Raw genomic sequence first — 23,532 nt, 5'->3', positions numbered from 1 at the left:
CCCACAGGCCATTACGTGAAGATGCACTAGGAATATTATAACAAGCACAGAAAGAAAATACAGTGCAAATACGGAATGGAGTTTTGTTCAGCCATAGAGTAGAATCAAACAATGCAGTTTTCAGTACATAGGTGAGATTGGAGAAACCATGTTAACCTACATAAGCCAAACTCAAAACAAGAGTATCATAATTTTCCTCTCATATATGGAATTTAGAGTAGAAAAAAACATGAAAATCCAATGCAACAGTAATATTCACAAGACACTATGTAGGAAATAAACTCTACAACTTGGGGCGGGGTGGGAGGTAGTTGGACGGGAGTGAAAGCAAGGGGAAAAAATGAGGGAGGTGGTAACAACGTTCCATAAGCAATGTACTCATTACCTTCCTATGCAACTGTAACCTCGCTGTACATCAATTTGACAATAAATAATTTTTTAAAAAAAACATGAATCTCAAAAGGAAAGGGGAAAAACCGAAAAGTAATAAGATAAAGGGATTGAAAAGGGTAAATATATGCAAGTACAACCGAAAATTAAGTTGCAAATTTCACTGTTGAAATAAAGATAGCATAATGAGAATTATTCGTTATAAACGAAATGTTTTGAATTTTATGATGGATTCTTTCCATTTACAATTAACTTAAATACATGGTTAAAAACAAAACTATGTCTGTACTTTGAAAAATTTAACATTTACACGTTTGTTTAACTACACAGACTATGACTGTAACTGCTTTTAAATACATAATTTGAAAAGAGTTAAGTAGATGTATTTGAAATCACCAGTAAAACAATGGATTCATTATTCCTGCCCATTAGCAAAAAAACAAACAAACATAAAGGCATTAACTGAATTAATGAGAAGACCCACTTTGATATAAAAAAATAAAACCACAATCTCGTATATCGATATGAAAACAAGAGAAAGGAATAGAAAGTTTTTAATATTTCAGTTATTACAAAGCCTCAGCCTTAAGTGTCATGAAAAAGACTATTCGGAATAACGGGTTTCAGGAAATTGAACTCATTGGTGCCAGTTCCTCCCTGCAGACACACCTCATACTGGTAGCTGTGGGCCAGGGTCCCCGTGCCACTCACGTCCAGCAGGTGTGCAGGCAAGGGGCCATCGGGCAGCGCGCAGCCGGCCAGCGAGCGCGCCCTGCTCCTCCTGCACAGCCTGACGGCCACGAAGAGCAGCAGAGACAAGAGGAAGAGAGAAGACACGGCCGCCAGCGCGATGACCAAGTAGGCAGTGAGGCGGTCGGGCTGCGCGCGCTCGGGCGCCGGCGCGTCGGGCAGCGGCAGGTAGGGCTGCGAGAAGCCATCCACCAGCAGCACGTGCAGCGTGGCGCTGGCCGAGCGCGGCGGCTCGCCATTGTCCTTGACCAGCAGCAGCAGCCTGTGCTTGGGCGCGTCGCGCTCGCTCAGCAGCCTGGCGGTGCGCACCTCGCCATTGTGCGGCCACACGCTGAACAGCCCGGGCTCCGTGGCCTTGAGCAGCTGGAACGACAGCCAGGCGTTCTGGCCCGAGTCGCGGTCCACCGCCACCACCTTGCTCACCAGGTAGCCCGGCTCGGCCGCCCTGGGCAGCAGCTCGGTGCAGGGCGCAGACGCGTTCTGCAGCGGGTACAGCACGAAGGGCGAGTTGTCGTTGGCGTCCAGCACCTGCACGCGCACCAGCGCCTGGCTGCTGAGCGGGGGCGAGCCGCGGTCGGCGGCGCGCACGCGCACCTCGAACGCCTGCAGGGCCTCATAGTCCAGCGCCCTCAGGGCGAACAGCTGCCCGCTGTCCGCGTTGATGGACACCAGCGCCGCCGCCGCGTCGGGGCCGGGCTGAGGGCCGGGCAGCAGCGAGTAGGTCAGCTGGGCGTTGCTGCCCGAGTCTCTGTCTGTGGCGCTGATGCTGCCAATGTGCAGGGCGGGGCTGTTGTTCTCGCGGACCCACAGGGTGTAGGACGACTGCGTGAATTCGGGGGCGTTGTCGTTCATGTCGGACACCTGCAGGGTGATGGTGTGCTGGGTTTGCAGCCTGGGAGTCCCCAAGTCGGAAACGGTGATGGTTATGTTGTATTGGTCTCTTCTTTCTCTGTCCAGGGGCCTCTCTGTTGCTAGGGTGTAAAAGTTCTCAAATGTGTTTTTCAGGAGGAATGGGAGATCATTTTGAATAGAACAAATGATCTTCCCATTATTCCCAGAATCTGAATCAAATACACTGAAAACAGCAACTACTGCCTCTGGTGAGTTTTCTGGTATGGAGCTCCTGACCGTTGACATGCTCAGTTGTGGGGCATTGTCATTCATATCCAACACCTGTATGGCCACAGAACATTTTCCTGAAAAGCCCCCACTATCTGTGGCTATAACCTCAAGGTCATAATGTGGAACTTCCTCGAAATCCAACATCTTTTTCAGGCGTATTTCTCCTGTCATTTTGTCTATCACAAATGGTTGAGAAACTTCATCTTCTTGGAATAGAGCATAGACCACACTACCATGCGTTCCTGCATCTAAATCTCGAGCAGAGACAGCGACAACTAAAGAATCCATCGGGCTGTTCTCAGGAACTTGCACCTCATAGAGCGACTGTAAAAATTCAGGCGCGTTATCATTGATGTCCACGACTTCTATACGCACTGTGGAGGTCCCAGAGCTGGGTGGAGCCCCACCATCTAGCGCTGTCAGAATGAGGCTGAGCTCAGCCTGTTCCTCCCTGTCCAGCGCCTTATCCAGCACCAGCTCTGGATATTTCCTGCCATCTCCGCGGTGCTGGGTAACCACATGAAAATTAAGGTTGGGGCTGATTGTGTAATTCTGGACAGTGTTGCTCCCTATGTCGAGATCCTGCGCTGCTTTCAGAGGGAACACTGTCCCTGGCTGGGCGCTCTCTGGGATCTTTAGGAGCATTTCTCTCTCTAGGAACTCTGGAGAATGGTCGTTTATATCTGTGAGGTGCAAATCAGCTTGAAAAATCTGCACGGGGTCTTCCAGTAAGACTTGGAAATGCATTAGACAGGGTTCTGTCGCCCCGCACAGCACCTCCCTGTCCAGCTTTTCATACAGGAGCAAACTGCCTGTCTTTACATCTAGCTGCAAGAGCTGTTTGTTTCCTTTGTAATGGATTCGCGCGCTGCGAGTGGCCAACTCCCCCACCCTCAGCCCCAGATCTTTTGCCAAGTTGGCCACAAAGTGGCCACTTTCCGTTTCTTCTGGAATGGAATATCGAATTGTCTCACAACCAGACCCCCACACAAACAATAGCAAAGCAAGGAAAGCAACTTGCCTTTTCTCTGGGGTTTTTGCTAGCGCAGTCTCCATTGTTCAGACGTGGTTCCAGAAGGTCCGTTTCTTCAACTCCGTGTAGGATTAATCCACACAGGTGATTTCGCCAAATAACCTCAGTTAAATCTTACTCACTGACTTGTTTTAGAAGTATGCTCTTCCTAAAGATCTGTCCTCTAGACCTCACCGAAATGCGCGTCCTTCTTTTAAGGAAAGATTTCTGATTGTCAGCTTAATGGTGCTGTGGGTATCTGCAGAGCGGGTTATTCTCATTCTTAGCCTGCAGCGCCACCAAGCGTCCTTACTTACGATTGCATGCAACTTTTGCCGTTTCAATCCCAAACTGGACTCTTTCACAAGAATATTCAAGTCACAGGACTCCCCCGTACTGTATCTCTTCCTGTCATTTATTGTATGTTGTAAAGAAAAATTTTATGAATTAATTTTCAGAAGAAGGAATACTTTTGGAGCAAAAAGTGTACATTTCATATCTGCTAGATTTTTTTCTTTTTAAATAACACAATGCATCCAGAAGCGAAAGACCAAAATGTAGTATAAAACTCAGTGGGTTTACACTGAATTAATACTCTGGTGTAAGAATAATCTGCATGAAAAGTAGAACTTACCAAAACCACAGGAATCCTTTTCTATTATCCTCTGGTTACAACTCTCACTTTTAAATATTCACACTACCCTGAGCCCATTTACCAAAGATTATTTTTTATTTTTGGAACTGTTATGCAAATGTTAGTTTGTGAGTATCAGTCTCTCATGGTTTTTCTCTGACAGAAGATATTGCTAATAGAACTCATCTATGGTATGTTGTAATTTGTTTTATTCTCATTATTCTATGAATGTACTGTAATTCCTTTACAATCTTCTCTCACTGATGAACACCGAGTTTTTCCAATGTTTACCTTTACTGAAAAGTACTGCCCTGTCCTGTTTTTCTCATGCCATTTACTGATGTCTTTGTAAATATAATCAGGGGAGTTAAATAGATGTGCATCCTTGTATATGCTTGTATTTTACTTTAGGAAATCTTTTGAAATTCTTTTCATGAGTAAATATGAGTTCCAGTTGCTCTATGTCCTTGTCAACTGTTGATGTTGTCTTTTTGTTTGAACATTCTAGTGAATATTACCATATTGAAGTTTTGATTTGAATATCCTTAGTGACTAATGAAAATTTTGCATTTTCATGTTGTATGGCCATTTGTATAAATTCTTCAGAAATATTTGTTCAAGTTTTTATGTATTTTGTGTTTGAGATTGTCTGTTTGCCTATCATACTATGGAAGTAGTCTTGCATTTTGAATATAGGACTCTGTCCAAATATGTGCATTACAAATACTTCTCACTTGATTTGTTGTATTTTAACACTAATTTTTTAAGTTTGATTTTTCAGTATTTGTAATTTCAAATGATCCTTTTTCTTGTTAACTTTAAGCCTTTGCACCAGGCACTGGTGGCTCATGCCTGTAATCCTAGCTACTCAGGAGGCTGAAATCTGAGGACTGTGGCCTGAAGCCAGTCCAGGCAGGAAACTCCATGAGACTCATCTCCAAATTCTTCTCAGAAAAAGCTGGAAGTGGCACCGTGGCTCAAGTGGTGGATTGTCAGCCTTGAGCCAAAAGGCTCAGGAACAGTGCCCAGGCCCTGAGTTCAAGCAGCAAAACAAAGAAACTACAATCAACTTAAAAGGTTTGAAAAAGATTGGATTCATTTCCTCTCCCCTCACTTCAGATACTTTAATACCATCTATTAGAAAGCTGACTCAATTCCCTTTATTTCTGAAGCTTCATTGTTGTCATAAATCTGATAGTCATGTGTTTGCTCAAGTATTCCATTTTTATTTCCTTGTCTATCTTGCCATATTATGTTATTAGTATAGCTTAATCTGAGAAGTAAATCTTCCATTATAATACTATTTTCAGCCAGGTGCCAATGGCCTATGCCTGTAAACCTAGTTACTCAGGAGGCAGAGATCTGAGGATTGAAGCCAGCCCAGGCAGACATATCCAAGAGATTTTGTCTCTAATTCACCAGAAAAGGCCAGAAGTGGATATGTGGTCCTAGGGGTAGAGCACCAGCCTAGATGCAAAACCAATTGAGAGTATAAGTCCCTGAGTTCAGTCCCCACTACTAGTGTGACTTGATGTGATTTTGATTAATTCTCTCAGTTTTATTAATCTGAAACCACATTTTTTTTTGCGGGGGTCTGGTCGTGGGTCCTGAACTCTGGACCTGGGTGCTGTCCCTCAGCTCTTTAGCCCAAGGCTAGCGCTCTACCACTTGAGCCATAGCACCACTTCCGGCTTTTTTATTTTCTGCTTATGTGGTACTGAGGAATCGAACAAAGGGCCTCATACATGCAAGGCAAGTGCTCTACCACTGAGACACCTTCCCAGCCCCTGAAACCACATTTTTAATGATATGTTTACCGGTAAAAGAATTTTAGCCTAGCAATAATCTTAATTCAGGACTTTAAATACAGCATTCCTTTGTCTTTTGATTTCATAGTTTATGTGAAAAAATCAGCTCTGTTTAATACATCCTATTTTAGAAATAATGTCATATTCATTTGTTTGGTCCTTTTTCTTTGGAATAATGCACTAACACCACTTGAGCCACTCCTCTAGCCCCTGATTTTGGTCTTGAGCAACTTTGGTATGATATACCTAAATATTGATTTTTATTTACTCCACTTGGGTTTTACTGAGAATCTTGAAGTGTTAAACTTTCACCTATTTTGGTGACTACCACTTGTTACCCTCTCTTATTCTTCTAGTACTATATTTATATATGTGTTAGAGAGTTTCATATATCCTATAAGAAAGTAGTTATTTTCCATAACTTTAGTTACTTTTTCTTAGCATTTCTATTGCCCTGCCTTAAACCCACCAATCTGTATTATTTTATGTCTACAACATTGCATGATTTAAATAATTGTATATGCCCTGCATTGTGTTATAGGATTTCCATCATAAATTTCAATTCTCTGGTTAAATTTTTTGTCCCTTTTCTCCATTATTCCTTATTTTACTATTTTAGTCATACTTGTTTTAACACCGTGTTTAATTCCTTTCATTTTAACCTATGGATTTTCTAAAGTCATTGATTTTATTCTGCTCTTCCTGTTTTATTGGTACAAACTTGAATTTTTGCTTTTTGCTGAACACTATTTACATGAAAAATCATGCACAATGAAGATGACAGTACTTCCTTCAGGGGGAATACATGTTTTCCTCTGTTAGTGCCATAAAACCCCATCTCATCATATAACCTTTGTCATCTAAAGAGGCTCAAATGTATTTGCAACTCTAATTTTCAGCTAGAACTTAATCTATTCTCCATAGCCTTTTTTCCTGTGATAAGTTCCAGAATCTGATTTTTATATTTCAAGAAAAACCTTACCCTAGTTTTTAGAGAATTGACAATCAGGATGGGTTCAGGTGGCTTAAACCTGTAATCTTAGCTACTTAGGAGGCTGATATCTGTGGACTGCAGTTCCAAGTCAGCCCAGGCAGCAAAAATTCATGATACTCTTATCTCCAGTCAACCACCAAAAATCCAGAAGAGAAGCTGGGGCTCAAGTGGTAGAGTACTAGTCTTAACCATAAATGTTAAGGAACAGGGTGCAGGGTTCAGTCTTCAGTGACAGTTACACACACAAACACACACACACACACACACACACACAGAGAGAGAGAGAGAGAGAGAGAGAGAGAGAGAGAGAGAGAGAGAGAGAGAGAGAGAGAGAGAGAGTATTTCACTTAGGTTTTTAATCTTTTGTTGTGGTCCAGAGAGAGAAATTTGTTCAAAAACTATATTTCTCCAAAGGTCACTACCTTCCTCTGCTTCTGTCAAGAACTTGCTGTTGTTTCAGACTTAGAAAAATTCTACAGAATAAAACTGACTGTAGCTCTCAGTTCTCATCCTCACAGTTTTGCTAGCTAAGAAGTTGGGTTTTTCTTCCAGTTGTGGGGCCTGAACTCTGAGCCTGTCACTGTCCCTCAGCTCTTCAGCTCAAGACCAGTAGTCTTCCATCTGAGTCACAGCGCCACTTCTGGGTTTTTCTGCTTAGGTGGTGTTCAGGAATCAAACCCAGGGCCTCATGCATGCAAGGCAAGCACTCTACCACTGAGCCACCTTCCCAGCCCTATTTAAGAAATTTTACCATATTTTTGATTTGGGAATGGTAGTACTGAGAGACGAACTCAGGGCCACAACCACTTGAGTCATGAATCCCTCCCTTCAGTCTTTTTTGCCTTTTTTGGGCCAGTCCTGGAGCTTGACCTCAGGTACTGGGCTCTCTGTGCTCAAGGGTAGCCCTCCACCACTTGAGTCACAGCACCAATTCTACCTTTTTTTGTTTATGTGTTACTGAGGAATCAAGCACAGGGCTTCAAGCATGCTAGGCAAGCATTCTACTGCTAAACCACACTTGCAGCCCTCATTTGATTTTTAGGTAAGTTCTCACACTACTTTCTCAGGCTGGCCTCACACAGTAATCGCTCTACCTCTGCCTCCCATGTAGCTGGGATAACAGGTGTATACCACCACATCTTGACTGTCTCAATAACTTTTAGCCTGACCTAGAGTCAACCTATGATCTTGCTCTCTGCTTCCCATGTAATTGGGATTAAAAGCATGTGCCACCATTCCTGACTTGTCATATCAGCCTCTTCCTATTGGTATATAAAAAATATATATATATATATATATATTTCTGACTTTTAACCAGTTTGTGTGTGTGTGTGTGTGTGTGTGTGTGTGTGTGTGTGTGTGTGTGTGTGTGTGTGAGATTCAGGATAAATGTCTGCCTAATTCCACCAAATATGTAAATGAGTTTTAATTGTAACAGAAGTGTGGAACTTAAGGTCATAATGGCTATACTACTTTCAGTAGAACTTCTGTCCTTAGAACAGTACTTATTAAATTCACTATGTCCAACACCTAAAAATGACAGCAAATGTGTTATAAAAGATGTATGTATGTATGTATATATCTACAAGCACTTGAAAGTGCATAATAAAATAAGCGTTATTGCTTGTCCTTCAATCTATTTTTGTTCTGTGACCACAGAACTGGCCTATTTTAGAAGGTGTGAATGTTACGGATATTTAAATTATAACAACTAGATGTCAGAAATGGAGCTGTGACTTAAGTGGTAGAGTGCAAGTCTTAAATGGAAAGGATTAGGGAGACCATGAGGTCCCAAGTTTAAGCCTCAGTACATATGCTCATGTGCGTGTATGTATGCACACATGCACACATGCACACACACAAATCCAAACATATACGAATTTCAGAAATTTTCCTACTCTGCAGTCTGCTCTGGCCCCTAGCAGTCAAGGAAGAATCCCTGATTTATGAGTGCAGGATTGGGTGGATTCTAGATACTTATTTGATTAGTCTCCTATGGGTAATTATACAAACTGAACTTTCCTCATAAAACAAAAAAGTGAACTTGGGACAAGAGGAGCAGTACTTATTTGTAACTCCAGTATTAGGGAACATGAGTTTGAGAACAGCCTTGGCCGGACTACAGAGTGAGATCCTGTCTCAAAACTAACACAATTACAGAAAATGTAAATGTGAAGTGTTATGACATTGAAATATGCTGGTAAAACTTCAACCAGTTGTATTAATTGTCATATAGAAAAGATATTTCATGGTCTAGCGGTGTAGTATACTTGTCTATAACGCTGAAGACTCTAGGTTCAACCCTCTATACTGCAAAAAAAATATTAAGAAATGGAGACGTCATTACAATTGATTACTCTATGTCTTGCATATTTGTGCTCAATTCTGTTGTCATTTTTATCTTTTTTCCATTCCAATTTTGAAGACTCGATTTGAACTCAGAACTTCATATATGTTAGGCAGGTATTCTATCACTTAAGCTAAACCTAGACCCTTTTCTTTTAGTTGTTTTTAAGATGAAGTTTCAACTTTTCCTCAGGACAAACTCATCTGTGATCCTCCTATTTATACTTCATGCTATTGCTGAGACAAAAGGCATGTAACATTGTGCTCTGCTTTTTATTGGTTGAAATGGGTGGTCTTATGAACTTTTTGCCTGGTCTAGCTTCAAACCTTGAACTTCTCAATTTGACTACTTGGGATTATAGGACTGAGCCACTTGAAGCCAGCTGATTTTAATTCCTTAAATAGAATGAAGGCTGAAAATGGTTTCAAGAATAATTTAAGTGGATAGAAATTTTTTATTGTATTACATCTTAGGGTAAAGAGTAATTCACAGAAAAGTACAATACTTAAATCCAGCAGAATATGTGAGATTTTAAAGCAAATACAAGACTGTAAAGAAAACTTCTAAGTTGTTCATAATTCTGACAAAAATTCAATGAAGTTGACTTACAGACATATCCATAAAAATTACCCACTACTCCATTAGGCTCATTGAACAAAATATTCAAAAGTATAATTCAGATAATTCAAATCTCTTCAGGAACAAAATAACACTTATTTCATACAAATATAACTTAAACCCTGTTGAAATTTTACGTTATTTTAGAATAATTATTACAACTAAAGAACAAAATAGAAAATAATTAACAAGAAGCCAGTATAGGGCTGGGAATGTGGCTTAGTGGTAGAGTGCTTGTCTATCATTCATTCATTCCTCAGTACCACATAAACTGAAAAGGTGGGAAGTGGCATTGTGGCTTAAGTGGTAGAGTGCTAGCTTGAGCCAAAGAAGCTCAAGGACAATGCCTAGGCCCTGATTTCAAGCCAGGACTGGCAAGAAAAAAAGAAGTGATTATATTGCTGACAAAGCCTGTCCCTATGTGCATATTAACTGAACGTAAAAATCTAAAGGGAACCAATAATGAACATTAAACAGGATAAAGCTGGGTGCTGGTGGCTCATGCCTGTAATCCTAGATACTCAGAAGGCTGAACTCTGAGGATTTAGTTCAAAGCCAGCCCTGGCAGGAAATTACATGAGACTCTTATTTCTAATGAACCACCAGAAAACTGAATGTGGCATTGTGGTTCAAGTGGTAGAGTGCTCACCTTGAGCTGAAGAGCTCAGGGACAGTGCTCAGGTCCAGAGTTCAAGCCCCACCACCAATTTAAAATAAACAAAAACAAAAACAAAACAAACAAATAAAAAAGAAAATTAAAGAGGAGAGCCAAACTTAGAAGACATTTCCACTTCTGAAAAGAGGAAAAAAGATTTAGCAAAACTATAGAGGGACATATGAGCTGTAATTGGGCTTGTATTTATAGACCAAAAATGGAAATGAGGAAAATGATCCCCTCATGAGTCATGCATGGATTGGGAATATAATTGAAGTTCTAAAATATTTATCAAGCAGTGATTTAAATTTTATTTACTGAAGAGGATAACAAATTATATATTTTATCTTTACTTTTCACAAAATGAAAAATATTTAACTGTGTGTGTATGTGTGTGCCTGACAGTACTAGGAATTTGGCTTTGAACTGAGAACCTCCCTTGGGCTATTTTAGTCAGAGCTGATATTTTACCACTTGAGTTATGTCTCCAGTTCTTGCTTTTTGATGATTAATTGGAGATGGACAATCCTGGGTTTAAATTCTCAGTCTGTCTTCTAACCACAATCCTTAGATCTCAGCTTCCTCGGTAGCTACGATTACAGAAAGGATTCACCAGAACCCAGTATAACATTTCTTAATCATAGTATCTGTGGAGAACTTACAATGCTTTTGGTAAGTAGCAACAAAATAAATAATCTTTAGCATATGTGGTACTCAAAATCAACAAGGTCACAATTTTATACACTGATATTGTAGTGAACTGCCTGTTAACATAGAATTAAGGAGAAGGAAATATTCTAGGTTTTAGGGTAAGGGGTATTCAATGATCTTCAATACCTTCTGTGACAATTGTAAAAACCAGGCTACCAAATTATTATAATTAAATGTCTTTTTCTCTTGAAACACCTAAAATGTGAAAGTAATAGCAAGGAATTTCAAATTCTCTGACCTTAAGAACATAAAGTTCCAGGGAAAGTCATTTGCCAAAATATTCAAATTTGAAATCAGAAAAGCTCTAAAATGTTCCACAAATACATTAACCTACATAATTATCACTAAATATGAGTAGTTTATAATTATGGAATAATAAACTACCAGAAGAAAGATGTGGAGAAAATATAAAATATACAGTTCAACTAAAAATGTGGAATAAAATTAAGACCAATAAATAGGAAACAAATTACCTGGACAACTGTAATCACTACTCGAGAGGGCTGAGATCTGAGCATTGTGATTAGAAGCCAGTCCAGGCAGAAACAATCCCTGTGAGACTCTTATCTCCACTTAATCATTCAAAAACCCTAAGTGGCCCTGTGGCTCAAGTGGTAGAGTACTAGCCTTGAGCACAAAGAGGCTGAGGGACAGCATCCAGACCCTGAGTTCAAACTCCATTAACTCCTCCTCAGCCCCTCTCCCACACAAACAAGGAAATAAATGTGTTGTTGTCAGCGACATGCATAGGTTTAGACTAGTGATAAGAAAGGAATACTAACATAATTGCTTAAAGACATGTCAATAGTTTGCCAGCATTTATGAGAGATTCATTGTTAAACTAACATCCCAACACAAAGTCGTTACCGCAGTGGGGGTTCTCCTGAACTTCTCTCACAGCATCCTGCACGAAGAGCTTTGGGAGTATAGGTTTCAGAAAGTTGAACTCACCATTCCCAGAGTCTCCTGTGAGACACACCTCATACTGGTAGCTGTGGGCCAGGGTCCCCGTACCACTCACGTCCAGCAGGTGTGCAGGCAAGGGGCCATCGGGCAGCGCGCAGCCGGCCAGCGAGCGCGCCCTGCTCCTCCTGCACAGCCTGACGGCCACGAAGAGCAGCAGAGACAAGAGGAAGAGAGAAGACACGGCCGCCAGCGCGATGACCAAGTAGGCAGTGAGGCGGTCGGGCTGCGCGCGCTCGGGCGCCGGCGCGTCGGGCAGCGGCAGGTAGGGCTGCGAGAAGCCATCCACCAGCAGCACGTGCAGCGTGACGCTGGCCGAGCGCGGCGGCTCGCCATTGTCCTTGACCAGCAGCAGCAGCCTGTGCTTGGGCGCGTCGCGCTCGCTCAGCAGCCTGGCGGTGCGCACCTCGCCATTGTGCGGCCACACGCTGAACAGCCCGGGCTCCGTGGCCTTGAGCAGCTGGAACGACAGCCAGGCGTTCTGGCCCGAGTCGCGGTCCACCGCCACCACCTTGCTCACCAGGTAGCCCGGCTCGGCCGCCCTGGGCAGCAGCTCGGTGCAGGGCGCAGACGCGTTCTGCAGCGGGTACAGCACGAAGGGCGAGTTGTCGTTGGCGTCCAGCACCTGCACGCGCACCAGCGCCTGGCTGCTGAGCGGGGGCGAGCCGCGGTCGGCGGCGCGCACGCGCACCTCGAACGCCTGCAGGGCCTCATAGTCCAGCGCCCTCAGGGCGAACAGCTGCCCGCTGTCCGCGTTGATGGACACCAGCGCCGCCGCCGCGTCGGGGCCGGGCTGAGGGCCGGGCAGCAGCGAGTAGGTCAGCTGGGCGTTGCTGCCCGAGTCTCTGTCTGTGGCGCTGATGCTGCCAATGTGCAGGGCGGGGCTGTTGTTCTCGCGGACCCACAGGGTGTAGGACGACTGCGTGAATTCGGGGGCGTTGTCGTTCATGTCGGACACCTGCAGGGTGATGGTGTGCTGGGTTTGCAGCCTGGGAGTCCCCAAGTCGGAGACGGTGATGGTGATGTTGTATTGGTCTCTTATTTCTCTGTCCAAGGGCCTCTCTGTCACCAAAGTGTAGAATTTCTTGAAAGTCGGTTTTAGAAGGAATGGCAGATTGTCTGGAATAGAGCATACCATCTTTCCATTCTCTCCAGAATCCCTATCTCGAATTCGAAAAACAGAGACTACTGCCTCGGGAGCATTTTCTGGGATGGAGCTGGTGAGTGAAGAGATGGTAATTTCTGGGGCATTGTCATTCACATCCACCACCTCTATGAATACAACGCCCTTCCCAGTTAGGCCTCCTCCATCAGTGGCCTCCATTTCCACACGGTAAGAAGTAACTTTCTCAAAGTCCAAAGCCTTTTTCAGTCCAATTTCTCCTGTGATCTCATTTATTGAGAAAGTTTGCCTAATGTCATCTGATGCTTGGAAGAAGCCATAGGAAACACTCCCAAAGTTCCCATCATCTGCATCTTTGGCTAACACGTTTAGAATCACAGAATCTGGTGGGCTGTTCTCCAGGACCCGCACCTCATATGGAGAGTGCACAAACTCGGGAGCATTGTCATTGACGTCCATGATCAGGACTCGAACCAAGACTGTGCCAGACCTAGGTGGAGTCCCACCATCCAGAGCCACAAGGGTTAAGCTGAGCTCAGCCTGTTCCTCGCGGTCCAGCGCTTTGTCCTGGACCAATTCTGGGTACTTCTTGCCTTCGCTGTTATTTCGAGTGAGCACATAAAAGTGAGCATTGGGGCTGACTGTGTAGGTTTGAATCCCATTAATGCCCACATCCAAATCCTCTGCTAATGTTAATGGAAACAAAGTTCCTGGGTGGCTGTTTTCCGGTATTTTCAAGAGCACTTCCCTATCAGGGAATACTGGGGCATGATCATTTATATCTTCAATCAGTATTTCTCCCTGAAAAAATTGCACTGGCATTTCCAGGAACACTTGGAAATGCAACACACACGGTTCCTTAAGGCCACATATCTCTTCTCGGTCTAATTTCTCCCTCAGAAGTAAATCTCCAGTTTTAGAATCCAATAGTAAGTACACCTTGTCATCGTCAGAAACCACCCTGGCAGACCGGGCAGTCAGCTCCCCCATTCCCAGACCCATTGCTTTGGTAAGACTGGCTACAAAGGAACCACTCCCTGTTTCCTCACTCACAGAAAAACGCATAGGCTCCGAGAAAACCAGACGCACGAACGCTGCAAAAATAAAGACCGTCACTTGCCTGTTAGGATGCATTCTCTTTAGCTTCTGCATTCTTTTGGTTAAATCCAAATCTTTCAGTAATCACAGACACTGGAGGCGTTCAATTCTAATTTTTTGCTTGTAGTAATGACGACAAAATTACATTCTATTAAATCTATCCTTTACCAATCCTGCTGGTAATTCCATACTGCTTGAAAAGCTTTTTGTGCATTCAAACGAAATTCTCTCTGAACACAAAGGAGTAAGTGAGCAACCTGGGCTCCTGTGTTCACAACCTAAGCCTGCAGCGCCACCCAGCGTCTTAAACTCGTCATTTTCATGTCAAGTACTTTTGGAAAATTCCAAATGAAAGCTATATGTGAAAGAATATATAATAATCAAAGTTTGACATTTCTTTAAATTTCATAATTGACCAAGTTATTACATTATTGAGAACTAAGTAGGACAACTTTGATCACTAAGGAAACAAATATCTTAGTTTTCCTACACTTATATCAGTGGAACTTCAAAAGACTATTTCTCCTTGGAATTATTGAACTAAGGAAGATGAGTTCTCATAAAAATATCATTTTAATCCATAAAATTAATATATTTATTTTCAATACTGAGAAGTCTTTATGATGATGTAAACGTTTAAGATGTTCTCTAACACATGATTCTTAAAAAGTGCTGTATTTCAAAGGATACATAGTAATATTCTATGTTGATATGCAAATAGCAACACATTTGAATAAATCACTACCTTGTTTTGTATTAAAACATTTATACTGTGAAAACATTAAAATTAGAATTAAAGCAAAATATTATAGTCTTTTAGACAAAACTGTAGAAGAAAAAGTATTTTCATGGAAAAGAAATTTGAAGCTTAAGGAATAAGAAGGTGTGATGATTCTGCTTCCTTCTTACTATGATTATATCAAGATAAAAACCAAGAAAGTAAAATTTACTGAATTTTAATAAGATAAAGGCATTAAACTGTACTTACGTATTTAGACAGATATAAAATATTTTTTACAGTGTGTTTGCTTGCTATCACATTCACTCTTTGTATTGCAGATATTATATTCCTTGACCAGTTAATTTGGAGACAAACAAGAAGCACTGACTGGAAATGTTCTAATCTGTGATCAAAGGTTGGCTAGTGGCTTCTCTATTCTTGCAATGTAAAGGGGAGAGATTTGTGTAAAGGATGGATTGGAGCACAGTGTACAAGTATTGAGACTTCTCAAATACAGAAAGAAAGTGTTGCTGCACTGGAGACAGCCAGTTAACTAATTACAATTAGTATATTGGATGGAGTGCACTTACCTTGCCACATAAAGAATTATTTCCCCTTTAATATTTTGTCATTTAATCATCATCAATTACAATATATAATTCATGTTAAATGAATTATTTCAAAAGGATTTTAACAATCTAAGTCCTTTAGTTTAAAAAAAAAGTCTTATTGAGAAGCTGGGAAGGTGGCTTAGTGGTAGAGTGATTGCCTTGCATGCATGAGGCTCTGGGCTCGATTCCTGAGCACCACATAAGCAGAAAAAAGCTGGAAGTGATGCTATGGCTCAAATGGTAGAGCACTAGCTTTGAGCTGAGGAGCTGAGGGACAGTGCCTAGGCCCAGAGTTCAGGCCCTACCTCTGGTAAGAAAAAAAAGTCTTATTGAAATTGTAGCATGGATTATAGTAGTTATTCAATAAGCACCAGTTCAATAAATTTCACTAAATTTTTCTGTGTATATAAGCAGATTATTGTGCAATTATACAGCTGACCTTTGACATCTAGAAGTCAGTACAGAATTCTTAGGGGTGAGATTATAATCCCTGCTAAATTCTATTTAATTAAATTTCTATTTCTATTATTTACTTCTTATAATGAATATAGTGATGAGAGTAATAAAACTTAAAATTTTCTTTTTCATTTACAATAAGAAAATATACAAATGTTAGGATTAAATGAAATAAGGCATATGCACTAAATAATAGGAAATAATACTATTTTTTGCATAAATGTAAAACAAACCTCCCTCACAAAATAAATAGAAAATTATTCCTAATCTAGTACCTAGATTTTAGTTAGATTGAAACTCAAGATTCAGAACTAAGCTCAAACTATGTTTTCTTATTCCTAAATGATGGCAAAGTAAGTGCCGAGACTTAGTTCTTTCCAGTTCCCTTTGCAATCCAAAAGCAAATGAAAGCTAAATAATAATAATATTATATTCAGGTATTATTGAAGCATTTTGCATATTATAATCAATTTTAATCTGCCACCCAAATCGATATGAATTGGCACTTTCATTGACTACATTTATAGGGGATAAAAGTAAGGTACAGAGTGTTTCAAACCTACTCAAGGTCCTACACTATGTCAAGTGATAGATTCGTGGTTTAAAATGTACATTGTAGCTTCACAATTTGTTGTATGTTCAAGTAGCAGTGAAGAAGTGAACAACTGTTTAGATAATTTACAGAGAGTACATCTAGCCTTGTCTTGGGTACATAGATATTACAGGTAAAATGTATTTGTATTCAAGTTTGCACTTATTATTAGAACTTTCAAATGTTTTGGAGACAGGATTGGACATAGCAGCAAAGGGAATTTTAACCAATTTAAAAATTGGAAAGAAAACGAGTATTTTCACAGATTGATTAGATGAAAAAATAAAAATGATGTATATAATGGAATCCCTTAAACACTGGAGAAAATTTATACATATAGATTAGATTTATGTAAAGGATTAAAAGTTACAGTCAAGAAGGGAGATTTAGAAGGATAGTCTAGCATAAACCTCAGGGATGATTCCTCAAACCATACAACTTATATTTCAATCTGAATAATTTTATTTTCTAATTGCTACACCTGGAAACTTCAACACATTCTTAGAATAGTGAAAGTAAGTTTCCTGCTTTGTTCCTGAGAGAAAAAGAAGTTTCAGTTTTTCATTAATAAACATGAGGTTAATTTAGGGACTTTAGATGTGGTTTTCCGTGTTGAAGAGTTTTATTCATAATTTCTTGAGTGTTTCATAATCATGATGGTGTTGGATATTGCAAAATGCTTTTCTGCATTGAGACAATTCTGTGTTTTTTGTCATCTATTCTGTTAACAAAGTTTATTGTCTTGATTGATTTTTGTATGTAGAACCAACATTGCAATCCTGAGATAATCCTTCTTGGCCATGGTATGTAACTTTTGATGTTACCAAAATTAGTTTACTAAAAATTTGATCCAAAAATTTTACAACTATATTCATGAAGGAAACTGGTATGTAGTTTTGTCTCCTTGCATTATATTTGCCTGAAATTATTTAAAGTTAGTTTTCCCTTCACGTAATAAGTTAATAAGTGGCCACTGATCCTCTATTTTTTTTTGGGGGGGGGGTCCGGTCATGGGGCCTGAACTCTGGGCCTGGGCGCTGTCCTTAAGCTCTTCAGCTCAAGGCTAGCGCTCTACCACTTGAGCCATGGCGCCACTTCCGGCTTTTTTCTTTTTGCTTATGTGGTGCTGAGGAATTGAACCCAGGGCCTTGAGCATGCAAGGCAAGCGCTCTACCACTGAGCCACCTTCCCAGCTCCCGATCCTCTATTTTTTAAAAACGATTTTTGTCTGGTATTGGCGTTAATTCTTCTTCAAATGTTTGGTAGATTTCATCAGTGAAGTCATCTGATGATGGGCCAATCTTTGTGAAAAATTTTTGCTTACCAACTTCATGCTTTAATAAGGCCTACTAAGAGTTTGTACTTGCCTGGGAATGTGGCTTAGTGGTAGAGTGTTTGCCTAGCATGTATCAAGCCCTGGGTTCAATTCCTCAGTACCACACATAAACAGAAAAGCCAGAAGTGGTGCTGTGGCTCAACCAGGACCTGAGTTAAAGCCCTAAGACTGGCAAAAAATAAAGAGTTTGTACTTTTCTCATTGGCTTTGGGTGTTTCTAGGAAATCTTCCATTCATCTATGTTTTTCAATATTTTGATTTAAATTGTTCACATCATTCTCTTACAGACTTGTTTAACCCTTATAAGGTAGATTATACTTTCCACTCTATTTTTAGTTTGCTAAGTTGAATCTCTTATTTATTTTTCTACATCAGTTCATCCAAATGTTTTGCAAAATTACTTTTTACAAAGTACCAACTTTTTGTTCAGTAGATTTACTATTGTTGTTCTATTTACTTATTTGTTTCTACTTCAGTCTTTAATGTTTTGAAAATTACCTTACATAAGTTATATGAAGGTAGATTTTATTTTTACGTTTCCATATATTTACAATATATTTCAATCCATCTCACCTCCTCTATCATTCTTCCTTCTCCTCTCCTTCTTTCCCCATATGCTCTATTTTGATAGATTTGAGCAATGTATTTAGACTGCATTCATTATACTCTAATATTCTAATTTCCTTTTGCTTACTTTGAGTTTAGTATGTGCTCCTCTGTCTTCTAGTTCCTTAAGTGGAAGCTTGAGTTATCTATTTAAAAAAAACTGGTATGTTAAGCTATAATTTCTGGCATGTGGTGATTTCATTTTTATTTTATAATGTTAAAAGTAATATACAGTATACCTTGTGACCTATTGGCTATTTAGAAATGTGTTATTTTTAATTTCCAAATTTTCATTCTATTGTCATTGGAGAACATACTTTGTATGATCTCGATTCTTTAAAATGTATTAGGACTAAGCCAGATGCTGGTGGCTCCAGCCTGTAACCCTAGCTACTCAGGATCACTGTGGATCAAAGTGGTAAAGCACTAACCTTGAGCTAGGGACAGTGCCCAGGCTGAGAGTTCAAGCTCCATGACTAACCAAAACACTTATTGAGACATTTTATTACTTAATATGTACTCCATCATGAAGAGTATTTCATATGCACTTGAGGATTCTATCAGTTATGCTTATTCTGAAATATCAAATAAAAGTGTTTTTTCTTGGTTCTATGCTATTTTGTGACTTTATTCTTCTATACATGTATTATTGAGAGTGGTAGTATTAAACTTTCCTATTATCACTATAAAATTGCCTACTTATTTATGTCAGATTTGCTTCAATTGTTTTGGTGGCTTTATTATTAAGTGCATATGTAATTGTGGATCTTCCTAATTATTTGGACCTTTCATCATTTGAAATAGCCTTCTTCAATTGTATATTTAGTAATCTTTAACTCATTTTTATGGCCTATTTTGTCTGGTATTAATGTAGCAATTCCTCAGATGTCATATTTTTTTGGGGGGGGGTCCGGTCGTGGGGCCTTGAACTCTGGGCCTGGGCGCTGTCCCTGAGCTCTTCAGCTCAAGGCTAGCACTCTACCACTTGAGCCACAGCTCCACTTCCGGCTTTTTTTTCTTTTTGCTTACGTGGTGCTGAGGAATCGAACCCAGGGCCTTGAGCATGCAAGGCAAGCGCTCTACCACTGAGCCACCTTCCCAGCCCCAGATGTCATATTTTTTATTATTGTCTAGATGGTCTATCTTTTTCATCCTTTAACTTTCAGCATATTTGTATCTACAAATATAAATTGTGTCTTTGATAGACAGCATATAATAAGATTATTTTACATACATATATTTTTGTAATTCTTCCTCTTTAATAGAATTTTTCCTTCATGTAAAAGTATTATTGTGTATATGTGTATATTTTACTTTTACATTAATCCAATTGATGGACACTAGAATCAATACTTTGGTTGATTCAACCAATAGTTTGGTTGTCTATTGTGAATAATGCTTCAATTAGTATAGAAGATAAAATATATTTTCATTATACCAATTTAAATCTTTTAAATGCATACACAAATGTGGGATTGCTGTATTTTATGATGATTCTACTTTTAGTTTTTTGAGAACCTCCATATAGTTTTCCATGACTGCACTAATTTACAGCCACTGGAGCAGTGTACAACTGTTCCCTTAGGGAAAGTTTTAATTTGTTATTATATTCTTGCATTTTGGTTACATTTTATTTAAATATTTCATACATTTTCCTGAGAAGTAAGCCTTTTAATTAATTTGTCAACTCTACAAATTAAATTCTACTGTTTTAGGGTTGTAGTTCTTGCTGTTTTCAATTGCCTTTTGCTTGTTATTTTTGACAGCTAATTCTGTAAATTCTGTATTTTTGTTGAAAAGTCAGTAAAGTCTCTTCTAAGTTCACTTACTGACTGCATAGAGATTTCTTTATAGGCATGGAACTAATCAATCTCCTAGTATTTATTAAGGGGCTTATATTTATGTTGGAACATGCGTTCACTTCTTAGATGAAAATTGTACCTTACATTTCCCTCCCAAACCTATTTCCCAGCATGGAGGAGAAGCTGAAGTCATAGCCACAAAATAAACCAGGCAAACCTGGTAAATAGAATTATACACCTAGCCACAGGACCAACACACACCTCCTGCTAGTATTAAACCCAGAATAATAATGGCTCCTCCTGCATTGTAGGCTAACATTGGAGAACAAAAGAACTCAAATTCTAACTTTAAGAAAGATTATTGAAGCCCAGAATCGGTGGCTAGTACCTGTAATCCTAGCTGCTCAGGAAGCTAAGGACTAAGGATCAGAGCCAGCCCAGGCAGGAAAGTACATGAAACTCTTATCTCCAATAAACCACTCAGAAAACCAGAAGTGGCCCTGTGGCTCAAGCAGTAGAGTGCTCACCTTGAGTTGAAGAGCTGAGGGATAGTGCCCAAGCCTAGCATTCAATCCCTATGACCGACAAAAACAAAAACAAAAATAAATAAAAAGAATGATTACTGATCACAAAGAACTCTGGGCCTAGGTGCCATCCCTCAGCTCTTCAGCTCAAGGCTAGTGCTCTGCCACTTGGGCCACAGTGCCACTCTGGCTTTTTCTGTTTATGTGGTACTGAGGAAGCAAACTCAGGGCCTCATGCATGTGAGGCAAGCACTCTACCACTGAGCCACCTTCCCAGTCCCAGATTCTTTTTTGTGTATGTGCTAGTCCTGGAGCTTGAACTCACAGTCCAAGTGCACTGTCTCTGAGCTTTTGTATTCACACTTAGTGCTCTACCACTTGAGCCACAGCTCCACTTCCAGCTTTCTTGGTAGTTAATTGGAAATAAATGTCTAATGGACTTCTCTGCTCAGGCTGGCTTCAAACCATGGTCCTCAGATCTCAGCCTTCTGAGTAGCTAGGATTACAGATGTAATCCCCAAGCATTCAGCTGATATCAAGATTCTTTGCCAAAAAATAATAAACAAGTAGAATGTTTGCATATGAAAAAATCAACAAATCAGATAAGACCTAGAAAGCATTGTCAGTAGACTAGACCAAGCAACAGAAAGGAAAAAGTAAACAAGCATGTCTCCAATTTCAAAGAACATTGGGACAAGATCAAAAGTGCAAACCTTAGAATCCGTGTATAGAAGGAGCTGAGAAACCAACTAAAGCATGCCTTTTTGTCTGTTTCACTGTATCTCTCTGTATATCTTTCTCTCTCACACACACACTCACACTCACACATACACACAGAATCTATTCAATGCAATTACAGCAGAAAATTTCCATTTCCCAAATCCAAGGAAAGGTATGGACATATAAATATAGGAGGAACATAGAACCCTAAATAGACAAGACTAGAAAAGCACCTCACATCACACAATCAAAATACTAACACTACAGAACAAAGAATATAAAAAGCTGCAAAAGAAAAACACCAACTCAATTATAAATCTATCAGAATTCTATAAGAGCTCTCAGCCAAAACTCTAAAATTATGTCAACCAAATAACTGCCAATCAAGATCTACTTCTTCTTTAAAACTCAATGGAGGGTTGGGAAGGTGGCTCAGTGTTAGAGCACTTGCCTTGCATGCATGAGGCTCTGGGTTCGATTCTTCAGCACCACATAAGCAAAAAACCAGAAGTGGTACTGTGGCTCAAGTGGTAGAGTGCTAGCCTTGAGCTGAAGAGCTGAGGGACAGCGCCCAGGCCCAGAGTTCAGGCCCCACGACCGGACCCCCTCCTCAAAAATTATAAAACTCAATGGAGAAATAAAGACCATTCACTATAAGCACAAACTAAAGCAGTTTGTATCACTAAGCCAACCAGCATTGTAGAAGATACTTAATAAAAACAAGGACAACAACCTATACATGGGAAAGAAAGCCAGCTACAAATATGAGAGGTCCAAAAAAAGTAAAGTTCAAGATATGCAATATATAAGTAGATGAAAAGAAGGAAGGAATCAATCATGCACTATTTAGTAAACAAGCAAACTCCCAAGAAGAACAAGAAAAGATCAAATATTACTCAACAAAGTAAATAGTAGTCAAAACAACCTGAAAACAACAAAATTACAGGCCTCAGCAAATACTTCAATATTAACTCTAAATGTGAATTATATTAACTCTTTAATTAAAGATTCTGATGGGTTTGGATTAGGAAAAAAGATCTGCCTAGCACCAGTAGCTAACAAATGTAATCCTAGTTACTCAGAGGCTGAAATCTGAGGTTCATGGTTCGAAGTCAGCCTGAGCAGCAGAGTACATGAGACTCTTATCTCCAATTGACCACCAGAAAACCGTAAATGGTGCTGTTGTTCAAAATGGTAGAGTACTAGCCTATGGCAAAAAGAGCTCAGGGAGTTCACACTATAAGCAAAGAAAGAAAGAAAGAAAGAAAGAAAGAAAGAAAGAAAGAAAGAAAGAAAGAAAGAAAGAAAGAAAGAAAGAAAGAAAGAAAGAAAGAAAGAAAGAAAGAAAGAAAGAAAGAAAGAAAGAAAAGAAAGAAAGAGAGAGAGAGAGAGAGAGAAAGGGAGGAGGGGAGGGAGGGAGAAAGAGAAAGGAAGAAAGAAAGAGAAAGGAAGGGAGAAAGAGAAAGGAAGGGAGAAAGGAAAGAAGGAAGGAAGGAAGGAAGGAAGGAAGGAAAGGAAAAGACAGAAAGAAGGAAAAGGAAGGAAAAAAGGAAGGAAGGAAGCAAGGAAAAAAGAAAAAAGGAAAAAAAGGACTACTTGTATACAAGACACACAAATCTCTCTAGGAGACACACAGAGAGACAAAGTAAAATGATATGCCACACAAATGGAGTTTGAGTCTAGTTTAGTATCATAATCATACTAGATACAAACTTAAATTCACTTCAAAACTTTGCTTTACAGTGCTAAAAGCTAAGTGGTGACATTAACAAGAAAATACTAAAATTATTTCTAAATTTATGTTTATAGGAAAAAAGAGTGCTCATACCATCTAGAATTATATTTGGCAAATAAATGAGTGACTATCCAAATGTTTTTAAGCCCCAGGAATCCTGCAAGACTTATTTAATTTTGGCACCATAAAAACTAAGTTCAATAG

The 23,532-nt window shown here is 39.8% G+C and overlaps 2 protein-coding genes across 2 annotated transcripts; both read right to left on the bottom strand.

The window, feature by feature from the left end:
• Window positions 1-875: 875 nt before the first annotated feature.
• On the bottom strand, window positions 876-12,018 carry LOC138837425 (protocadherin beta-5-like). The gene is made up of 2 exons (XM_070036207.1): window positions 11,993-12,018; window positions 876-3,682 (listed from the first exon to the last, which is right to left on the bottom strand). Exon 2 carries the CDS (start codon window positions 3,316-3,318, stop codon window positions 976-978), a length of 2,343 nt encoding a protein of 780 aa, XP_069892308.1. The 5' UTR covers window positions 3,319-3,682; window positions 11,993-12,018; the 3' UTR covers window positions 876-975.
• On the bottom strand, window positions 9,763-14,470 carry LOC138837424 (protocadherin beta-4-like). Its single transcript, XM_070036206.1, has one exon. The coding sequence runs from the start codon at window positions 14,277-14,279 to the stop codon at window positions 11,883-11,885; it is 2,397 nt and encodes a 798-aa protein (XP_069892307.1). The 5' UTR covers window positions 14,280-14,470; the 3' UTR covers window positions 9,763-11,882.
• Between the last annotated feature and the right edge of the window lie 9,062 nt (window positions 14,471-23,532).

The sequence above is a fragment of the Dipodomys merriami genome, unplaced genomic scaffold (assembly GCF_024711535.1).
Source record: "Dipodomys merriami isolate MVZ:Mamm:240054 unplaced genomic scaffold, mDipMer1.0.p SCAF_27, whole genome shotgun sequence".
Lineage (NCBI taxonomy): Eukaryota > Metazoa > Chordata > Mammalia > Rodentia > Heteromyidae > Dipodomys > Dipodomys merriami.
The sequence above is the reverse complement of the archived record's forward strand: the minus strand, read 5'-3'. Positions and strand labels throughout refer to the sequence as shown.

Bases quoted from the DNA above. Each gene is read 5' to 3' on its own strand.
- LOC138837424 (XM_070036206.1), bottom strand. From the start codon at position 14,279: ATGCAGAAGCTAAAGAGAATGCATCCTAACAGGCAAGTGACGGTCTTT.
- LOC138837425 (XM_070036207.1), bottom strand. From the start codon at position 3,318: ATGGAGACTGCGCTAGCAAAAACCCCAGAGAAAAGGCAAGTTGCTTTC.